The sequence below is a fragment of the Cryptomeria japonica genome, chromosome 6 (assembly GCF_030272615.1).
Source record: "Cryptomeria japonica chromosome 6, Sugi_1.0, whole genome shotgun sequence".
Classification (NCBI taxonomy): domain Eukaryota; kingdom Viridiplantae; phylum Streptophyta; class Pinopsida; order Cupressales; family Cupressaceae; genus Cryptomeria; species Cryptomeria japonica.
Window position 1 is genome coordinate 478,519,178 of NC_081410.1, and position 10,222 is coordinate 478,529,399.

At 36.3% G+C, this 10,222-nt stretch overlaps 1 protein-coding gene across 8 annotated transcripts in view; it reads right to left on the minus strand.

Annotated features, from left to right (window-relative positions):
- The window catches only part of LOC131051079 (mitochondrial ATP-independent inner membrane protease subunit 1a), an 87,922-nt gene extending 78,299 nt beyond the window's left edge, over nucleotides 1-9,623 (minus strand). For 2 of the 8 annotated variants that reach the window (XR_009107077.2, XM_057985443.2), the window contains exons 1-4: nucleotides 9,409-9,585; nucleotides 8,321-8,473; nucleotides 7,802-8,023; nucleotides 7,609-7,719 (exon numbers count right to left, since the gene is read on the minus strand). Coding sequence is in view for 1 of the 8 variants with exons in the window: in XM_057985443.2 (XP_057841426.2) it covers nucleotides 7,609-7,719; nucleotides 7,802-8,023; nucleotides 8,321-8,461 (474 nt within the window). In the remaining 7 variants the exon portion in view is untranslated. Of the gene's footprint in view, nucleotides 1-7,608; nucleotides 7,720-7,801; nucleotides 8,058-8,286; nucleotides 8,474-9,094 lie in introns of those variants that run through there. The other 6 variants (XR_009107081.2, XR_009107079.2, XR_009358238.1 and 3 more) reach the window with 6 other exon arrangements.
- Between the last annotated feature and the right edge of the window lie 599 nt (nucleotides 9,624-10,222).

Below are 10,222 nucleotides of genomic sequence, written 5' to 3' on the forward strand. Positions count from 1 at the left end.
GGGGTGTTAGAGTTATCTTGTATTAGCTAATAATTATTTATTTAATTATTAGTCTATTATACTCTACGCTTAAGCTAAACTTAGGTATTTAATTATTAAATACTCTTTATCCCTTTAGGGTTTCTATTCTCCTGTCATAAGGATTGTATTGTAACTTTTCTTTTTCAATTCCCTCTCTAAAATGATAATCTTTTCTTCAGAGCCTTTTTTGTGTTCTGTCTCCAATCTTCTCCTCTTGTGACAAGTATTTTGCTTGTAAATGCTCTTGGGATCTCAGAAGTTGTACTTTCTCAACTTCTTCGAAAATAATCCACACTCTAGGTAGATTTTGACAATTAAATACAAAATGTGACAAGGTTAGGGTATGAAAACCCTCATGAAATTAACACCTCCTTATACTTGGAAATTTCGTGCAAAGGAGTATACCGGATCAATCGTGACTAAGGAAAGGCGTGAAAGATTGTGTTTTCACACAAAATTATGTCTGAGGACACCTTCCGCAGTCAACAATGGTTGTCAACAAATCTGAAGACAACCTGCAACTAATAAATTCACCTCTCAAAACATGTTGCAATCATTCAAAATATGCACAAATTTGATGAAAATCAATCATGATGACGAAAACAATCAAACCAAGGAACATAGGTATGGCTGGTAAAAGTTAAATTTCTGACCTATGACAGCCCTCCAATGGTCTGAGGATTGACTGAAAATGATCCCCAAAATGCCTCCAAGTGTAAATCGTTGAAGTTGTGGTTGGCTGGGCAATAAAATATAAGTCTGAAAATTGATGATCAGCCAACAATGGAGGTCGAACTAGCTGTAGTAATGGCGTCAAAACTCAGATCTGAAGTAACCACAGCAAATAGGAACAATGGCAGCCACCAAACATGAAGGGAATCCACCAAAAATATGGCACCAAACCCTTACAAAACCAAAATCGAAATTTTCCAGCCATGGCGTCACCTCACACAAAGTCTGAAAAATGTCATCAAAGGCATTCCAATCTGCCAACCTAAGTCTGAGAACAGCAAGAAAGGATGGTGGCATCAATGAAAATCGTCCAAGTTGGAGAAAAAAAACTCCAAACACAAAAATCGCCCCTTTCTACAAAATCGCTACCTCACCAAAAATGGTGAACTTCAACAAAAAATCGTGACATTAAATCAACAAGGGCAGCCACCAAACATGTCGCCCAGCTGGAAAAAGAAATGGCAATGAGGAAAAATGGCAGCAAGAAGAGTCTTCAATCAATCACTTCCATTTAGACACTTCCTCCAAAATCGCCGACTATGGAGAAAATTGCCCTTGCATAGACACACTTGGCAAACTCAATAATAAAATAATACTGAATCACTCCCTATTTGAACTCACTTTCATCGTCAAATCTCACCACACAAGCAATGTGGGATAAAACACTTGTTCTTATACTTGCTTGGTGAAACCGATTTGCTTCTAAAAGGTTGAAAACATTAAATGCTTATTGAAAATCATTAATTGTTTTTTATTTATTTTAATAATCATTGCCTTTCATTAAAAAAACAATTAAATGGGGCTCACTTCATTAAAATATTTCAATTTAAATCCAAAAATGGGCCAATTGGGGAAAATCGATCCCAGTAATCCTCACAAAATCATCAAATGTGCATAAAATGGGGTCTAGGGGAAAATCGATCTAGGTGTGGAATGACAAATTCCACTTAAAATTAAGTCATCACACAAAAATACCCCTCTGGTGGAAAAACGAACCTAGTTTGGATTAAAATCCAGACTCAAAAACATTAGAAATCTCTCTTAGTGGAAAATCGACTTGAGTCAGGACTGAGAGTCTGCACAAAAAGCCTCAAAACTTGTCACAAAAGACCTGGTGGAAAATCGATCCAGGTGTGGAATCAAGACAACTGTCATCCGCAATCCCATCCATATTCCCTGGTGGAAAAACGAGGCAAGTTTGGATTTCAAGGGAAATCCATGTCCAGTCTGGATTTTGAGTGGGGAAAACCGTGGGTAGTTAGGAATATGAGGGGAAGAGCACCTCTACTAGTATGGAATTTTGACCTTTTAACCCTTAGAATATGGATTTTCATTCAGAAAATGATGATTTTTCCACTCAAAACCACTAGGAAACTTCAAAACTCAATAAAACTCAACTGGACTCAGGCCAATTTACCAAAAATTGGAGCGTAACACAAGGAAATCTATCGGGATAAAGTGCGAAATCAACTTGAATAACTTCCTAGGAGCGAGAAAACAACTCCAAAAGGTCTAAAAACACCTTAGCACTTAAAATCACCGATGAGGACGCTCAAAAACACACTAACGCTCCAAAGGGTCTACACTTAGACAAAACTAGGATCATTTAAAAATCTCAATTTTCATGCGCTTGATCCTATAACTTCAAAAACTCCAAACGACACCAGGCATGACCAAAACTCTGGGACTCGGGGCAGGAAACACAAAATTGCCCACTAAGCTGCTAAAACCCTAACCTAAACACGCGAAAAGCAGGAAAAGAGGGGGTCCCCGTTAGCAATGGGGCGATGTGTGAAAAGGTCACAACATGAGGATGCCTCGATTATGATGAATCGATGAAATAAGTTTTCACATGGGTAGGGTAATTTTTCTTCAATGGAAGCTTTATATGATTTATGAGCAATGAAAGACCTTAAAGAGTGGTGGTGGAACCATGGAGGTGAAACCCCTGAATTGTAATCACTTGCAATAAGATTGCTCTCACAAGTAGCTAGCTCTTCATCTTGTAAGAGAAATTGGAGTAGTTATGGTTTTATTCAATCACTCAAGAGGTATCGATTAGGGTAAAAAGAAAGCAAAGAACCTGGTCTACATTCATAGCTCACTTTGTCTTCTCTCTCATGTAGATCCTGGGTACGTGGAGGGTCCTTCAACAAATTGGGACCAAATTGCACCTAATGGAAAAGTTCCAGCCATGGTGGATGAAGCAATTGAACCAAATGGCCTTAATGAATTACCCCCAGTTTAACTACCATCAGAGGAACCTGAATTTGAAAGTGATGAGTATTTGGAGAGCATCATAGCCAACAACCTTGATATGGTCGATCAAAATGTAGAACAGTAGACCATAGATTTCTGACTTTTGTTTTTTGTTTGTGTATCAGCATCACACTATCAATATTTTTGAATTTCAATATGTAATGATAATCTAATATGAAATACGTATTGTGAGTTTTGAACTGACACAATGACATTTAACATTTGTGTATTTAAACTTTACTGTTGTTCTTGTTTCAAAGTTCTATGTCAAGATATTTTCTGGAAGTTATTAAATTATATTTTAAAAAAAACAATTGGCATCTCCAAGTACACCATCTCCTATTTTTGAAAATTAGTCGTACAAGTACTAGTTCCAATCTCTAAAGTCTCCAGAGTCTCCAAGTACCCCCGACTCCTTCGACTCCTAGTAACCTTGCCTAAAACTAAATGATACACCAAAAGGCTGGATTATAAGCAAATTCCATTTATATCTAATTTATGCCATGAGCATGGGCATTTTCAAAAGAGATTGCCCAAAAAAACTAAATTACCAACTGGTATTTGTTCAAATTTAGGTTTAGAGGATCAATTCATGGATTTGATCTAAACAAATTAATGTTGGGTTTGTTTTGGGCCCATCCATATAAAAATAATAAATATATACAAATTTGAGGATAAAATGAGAAATATTAGAGGCAATATACATTTTTGATGTTTTCTAATATTTTTAATGTACAAAAATATTTACGAAAATTATACACTAATAATAAAATTAATATATTAATAAACATTATTAATATAAATTAAGTACATTGTGTTATAATTGTAATATAGTGTGCTAATTAATTAGTTTCTATGTAAACATTAAAATCAGAGGCAATATTAGGGTGCTAATAAGGAAATATAAATATTAAAAACTGATTATATGTTGTTGCAACTATAATAAAATATGTAGTGTCTATTATTAAAGGTATAATAAATGTCACGATTAAATTAAATTTTATGAATGCTTTATGTTGTTGAAATCTACTAGTGATCATCAACTATTTAGGTTTGTCAAGACTGACTTTGAATCATAAAATGCAAGGGTTGAAGACAAGATAAAAACCCAATATCATGACTATATTTTTTATTCATTTTGTCCAGATTCTATTTTATGCTATCACAATTATATTCTAGGGGTTTATTCCTAGGAAAATTGTCCCATAGCTCGATGATAAGGAAAAAGACAACCCTTGCAAAATGCAATCTAAAAAGAAAATGACAACTTCATTGTGAAATCCATCAATGCCCTTGAATTCGACATGGGTTCTCCCAGGTTCATCCAAAATGATCCCACAAGTGAAATATAAACCCCTAGTTACACCCTCGTTTTCACCCAACCAAGATCACAATCTGGAGCAAATCATACCCAAACCAACTAGGTAGTAAAGATGAACCAACAACATAACAAAATGCCATAGGACAATAGGAATCAAGCTGAACAAAATGAAGACTTTCAATAGATCCACCATAAATATAAAAATAAAAATAATCTACCCAAACAGCCCTCCAATCAAAGAGCTTTCTTCCTCCAGCCCATTACAGCTCTTGAGCAAGAAGTTTCAAGTTCAAAGGAAGAGCTAGTTGAGGAACTAAACAATGAAGATACTCTTGAGCAAGGCTTGGAAAATGACATTCCAATTCAATTCCCTCCAACACAACTAGATGTAAGAAATATTGCAATACAAAGTGAAGAAAGAGAGCAAGAAGATAAAGAACCCCCATCCTTTCCCAAAATCACAGTTGGGAAAAGGCAAGAAAAAATGCAAAATTCCAAGTAAAAGAAGTAGCTCAAACATCATAGTAGGCAAATCAAGGCAACTATATATCAGGTAAGCAATTAAAGTTATTTCATGGAATATAAGGGGTCTCGGAGAAAAAAAAAAAAAAAATATATCAATTCCCTCCAACAAAACTAGATGTAAGAAATATTGCAATACAAAGTGAAGAGAGAGAGAGCAAGAAGATAAAGAACCCCCATCCTTCACCAAAATCACAGTTGGGAAAAGGCAAGAAAAAATGCAAAATTCCAAGTAAAAGAAGTAGCTCAAACATCATAGTAGGCAAATCAAGGTACCTATATATCAGGTAAGCAATTAAAGTTATTTCATGGAATATAAGGGTTCTAGGAGACTAAATAAAAAATTTATATCCGAAAGACCTCTTGCAAACCAAAAAAACAGATATTTTGATAATGCAAGACACAAAATTAAGCTCTAAAGAAGCAAGAGTTGTAGTAGATAAAGTCTAGCCGAATAGTGACCAGCTATTTCCTCTAGCAGGGCATTGGGAGGCCTTACTACTATGTAGTCTTTGGATTTTTCGCTGGTAAATTCCTCTAAAAATGATAATTGGATCAAAACTTCTCTTTGCATAAAGGATACAAACTTGACTTTCACTATTACTAATATATACTCTCCCAATCACTATATTGAAAAGCTCGAATATCAGCAATCCTTCAATGAATATGCTATCCAACTCAAATCTGTTAAAAGGATCTTTGACGGGGATTTTAACCTTGTTCTCAACTAGGAGGAAAAAGGAAGTGGCTTGCCTATTAGAGATAAAAATTAAAAGCAAGTGAAAGAAATCATGAATATTCATGATTTGGAAGGCCTCAAACCCAACAAATGGAGATATATGTGGTCTAATAAAAGATGTGAAAGTGCCTAGGCCCTATATTTCTGCCAAGCTTCAAAAATTCATGATCTTCAAGGATTTATTGGAATATTCTCCTCTCACCTTCTCAGTAATCCTTCCAAACCTCATCTACAATCACAAACCAATTGTCCTCAGTCTTCAACATAAAGTTAACTGGGGACCAATCCCTTTCAAGTACTCCTCCCATTAGCATAAGAATGAGAGCTTTGACCAAATGGTCAAGGAGGCCTAGCCACCCTCCTCTCACCCTATTTCTCAACTCTAGGTGAGTAACTTATAGACCATCAAGGAAGGAAGACGGAGTTGGGTCCTTTCCCATAATAAGCAAGATAACTCTAGATACCTTAAGCTTCAACTTGAAGAAATCCAAACAAATATTGATGAGAAATATCATTCCCCTGGTCTCCTCTCAAGGCAACAATAATGCTCCAACATCCTGCTGAAATCTTTGACAAATGAGGAAACTATATGGAGGCTGAAATCCAAGATGCCTCCCCTAGCCCAAGGGGCAGCAATACAGAATACTTCTTCAGAAAAACTTCACAAAGAAGGATTTTAAATTTTATAACTAGACTTCACTCACTTAATGGTGATGTCATAGAATTTGTGAAGGGGCATTAAATATCTTGTATTTGGCCACTTGCAACAACTTTTACAGGAAGAGCATGTAGACAGATCTGATGCTTTTAAAAAGCTTCTAGTCAACATTTCTACTACTGTCACTCATGAGCATAACAAAGAATGGAATAAACCAGTTACTTTGAAAGAGTTAAAACTTAGAACAAGTGCAGTTCAACATGAAAAAGGAGCATTGCCCTTGGACCCAATCGTTTCAATGCTAATTTTTACCAAGACTATTGGGATATTGTTAAGAATGATCTCTTGCAATAGTGGAAGCCTCCAAGCTGTGCCATAAGGAACATGGAAGAATCAACTCCTCCTTTCTTGCCTAAGTTCCAAAATAAGATCAAGCTAATAGCATTGAAAGGCACAAACCTATCTCTCTATATAACAGCTATAAAATTGTTTCAAAGATTATAGCTAGGAGAGGCTTAAATGTGTGATTCCCATCCTCATTTCTGAAAAGCAAACTGGTTTTGTCCCTTCTAGACACGCTTCTGATGGGATCATGCTTGCCCAAGAAGATATTCAATCTAGTGTTTATGCCAATACAAAAATTATAGCCATAAACTGGATATGGCCAATGCTTTTGACAGTATATACCATGCAGTTGTCTTTCAAACTTTGCATGAAATGGACTTTAATGCTAATATCGTGGATTGGATAAAAACATGTTTTGCCTTTAATTCATTGTATCAGCTAGTGCTGGCTCAGCATATAATTTTGATTAGAGATGGTTAGGAGATCAAAACCAAGAAAATCTTTTTCAACTGTCTCTGCTGGCATCATTGAACTTAATGACATTTGTAAGAGTGTATGGGGTATTGTGTATATTGTGCTTTCTGCTGTAGTAGCATATTGCTCTGTGGTGGAAGGTGTTATGAAGGCTTTTGCATCTAGCACTAGTCCGGCATATAAAGACCACTACAGCTGTTGAGGTTTGGTGATAAACCCACCTGGTAGAAGACATTGAAATCTTGAGCTGCTTTAACAAAGATAATACCGCATGGATGCATTAATTTTTTAGGATTTTGCATTTATGCACCATCTACCTTGTATTGTTCCTCTTTATAAGCCTTTCAATCATTTCCTTTTGCTCACACAAAGTAGGCAGTAAATTACAAGTTATAACTATCTACCCAAATCCTACTTTTACAAATACAATTCCAACATAAAAGTTTTTCAAACTAGAATAGAATGGTCTCATTATTATATTTTAATCAGTTTTAATCGGAGAACTTTTTGATGCAAAACTGTAACATGCCAACTTACCCTAAAAAATAATTTTCCTTCTATAAGCGCACAAGGAGCAGCCCCATAATTCCTTGAATCTTTTGAAACAGATGGGTTATCACCTTCAACCCATACATGCCCTTTGGGTACCTAGAAAGAAACACAGAGAAATAATTTTACTTCATTTAGCTCAGAAAATCCACTGCAAAGGTATAAAGGTTGCAAATCTTACAACAATTTGTTGATTCTGTTTTCCATGCTCAGTTTTATTAGAATCTACACAATCGCCTTCCATGCCCGTAATACGTTTAGCAACAACCTTCCTTGGATTTTCTGGGGAGCGTAATAGAATAATGTCGCCATGCTTTATCTTTCCAAATCTATGAGATATTTTTTCTGTGAGAACAACATCGCCTGAGATATTAAACGTAGGGAGCATGCTAGGTCCCATTGGCTGTGCACAATCAACAACATACATAGAGTCGGGCCTGAGATCAGATGCAATATTTTTTATCAAAAAAAAAAATAGCATATTGTAAGGACAGAATCTTGCTTGTATTTTGTTAAAAGTGATAAACGCAAAAAAAAATAAGGAAACCATTGCACTGAATATGAATATAGTGGCTAAGAAAGCACATCTATAGTTGAAGTCTAGAACTGATGAGGCATAGTTGCTTTATATAATAATTTCTTACATAGAATGGGAAGGAAGATTACATAAAGGAGGATAACGAAAGGTCGAGAGACCAACCAGCGTTAAACCACCAACATAATTGCTTAGCACGTCCATGAAGCATACGAACTTGAGAAAAATACATGTGGGGCGCCATACCTCCCCTGCAAACTTCCTCCAAGGTAAACCAATGATCTCATGCGCTAATCTCCTTGGCATCTCTTCCCAAATCTTCACATTCAAGCAAGCAACAGTTTTAATTATTTGAATAAAAATTCAAACAAAGCATATTCTCAATTGAGTTCTAACACAAACTATACAGAAAACAAACAATATTTTATCTGTTATTGAAATATTGCACCATTACCAACAATAATTGAAGCACATAACCAAGGCCTTATTTCATTCCCTGGATCGGTTTCCCAGGATGGGATCAGAAGAGGTAAGGAATGGTTGGGTGGGGATTATAGAGGCGGTAGTTACTCTCAGAGCTTTGAACAACCATCATTATACAACCCAGAATCAATAGCTTTGGTAGAGCAAGCTGTTTACCCATAAGAAGCAAGGCCCATATCCGTATATTGATGGGGGTATTGGGGGATGGAGGGGCACTATAGCCGATTGGATTATCCACCATATCACACATATTCTTTGAGTCTGAAACACTGAAATGGAAAACTAATGCTGAAAATTGAGAAAGCGTATTAAATGGAAGAAAAGCATGCAGCAATATCTTCATATGATAACAGTTACTGAACAGAAGCAAGCAAAACCCAACATCTAAGAGTTTTTAACCTAACATATGTGACTTGTAAAGGCATTCAATGGCAAACAAATTGTTTGATAAAATACCTTGAACAGCGTGCAGTCTATTGGAATGGAATGGCTGTAGAATACGCATCAAAATGAGCTGTTGAATAGGCCTCAAGGAAAAAAAAAAATTGCAGATACAGCACATTTAAAGCAAAGTTTATCAGCCTCAGTCAGTAAGAGTTTTAAGTTCACGTAGTCTTTTCTATCATACTTGGATGTACTCTTAAGTTCTATTAACCTGATTTGAGTACTCGTAGATATTAAGATAACTGATGCTACGTTTCTAGAACAGATAATGGGTTTTGAAATTCTTTCTAAGAATTTTAGGTTTACGGCCGGAAAGCAGCAAATACCTTGTCAAATTAGATGCTCGGTTTCTCAAATTTGTGACAGCAACGGCCAATTAGACTACAAATGAGCAAGCATTCAAGAAAAATTGAGAACATAAATTCTGCGAAGCTACTCTTTTCAGCTACATTTAAATAAGGCAAGAATATTAAGTCCGCTCAGCTGAACAGCTAGGCAAACGCGAAGTATAACTATTTACCCTAATCAGTAATCCAAGGGTTAAGGTTTTTTTTTAAAGGGATGGAAAAAGGGATAATTGAACATGCACTTCATGTTGTGTCTTGTGGAGGTAGGATTTCTTGGACGTGGCTAAATTGGCTTCAAAATTGTATGTTAAAATTTTTGTTATTGGACCTGCTAATGGGCTTTTGAGGGCTAATCCTCAAAGGATGGGTGAAGCAAGACAAGAGTGGGACCCACTAGATAAGGGTTGGACTAAGGTCAATTTTGATGGCGCTTCGAGAGGAAATCCAGGGGTCTCTGGAGCTGAGGTAATAGCCTGGGATGACTGTGGCAACATTCTTGCCATAGGAGCTATAAGATTGGTGGATGGATTGAACAACGATGCTGAGTGTCAAGCGGCTTTAGAAGCCATTCTTATGGCAAAAAAAATGGGAGTGAAGAAACTCCATTTGGAGGGAGACTCTCAGATTGTGGTGAACGGGATAACTAGAGGCTGAATGGAGGCATGGCATTTAGACAAACACATTCGAAGAATGAAACTTCTTATGTGTGGGTTTGAAGACTATAAGGCGACTCACGTTCTCAGGGAAGCAAATGTGGAGGCTGACAAGCTTTCAAATGTAGAAGCGAATGGTT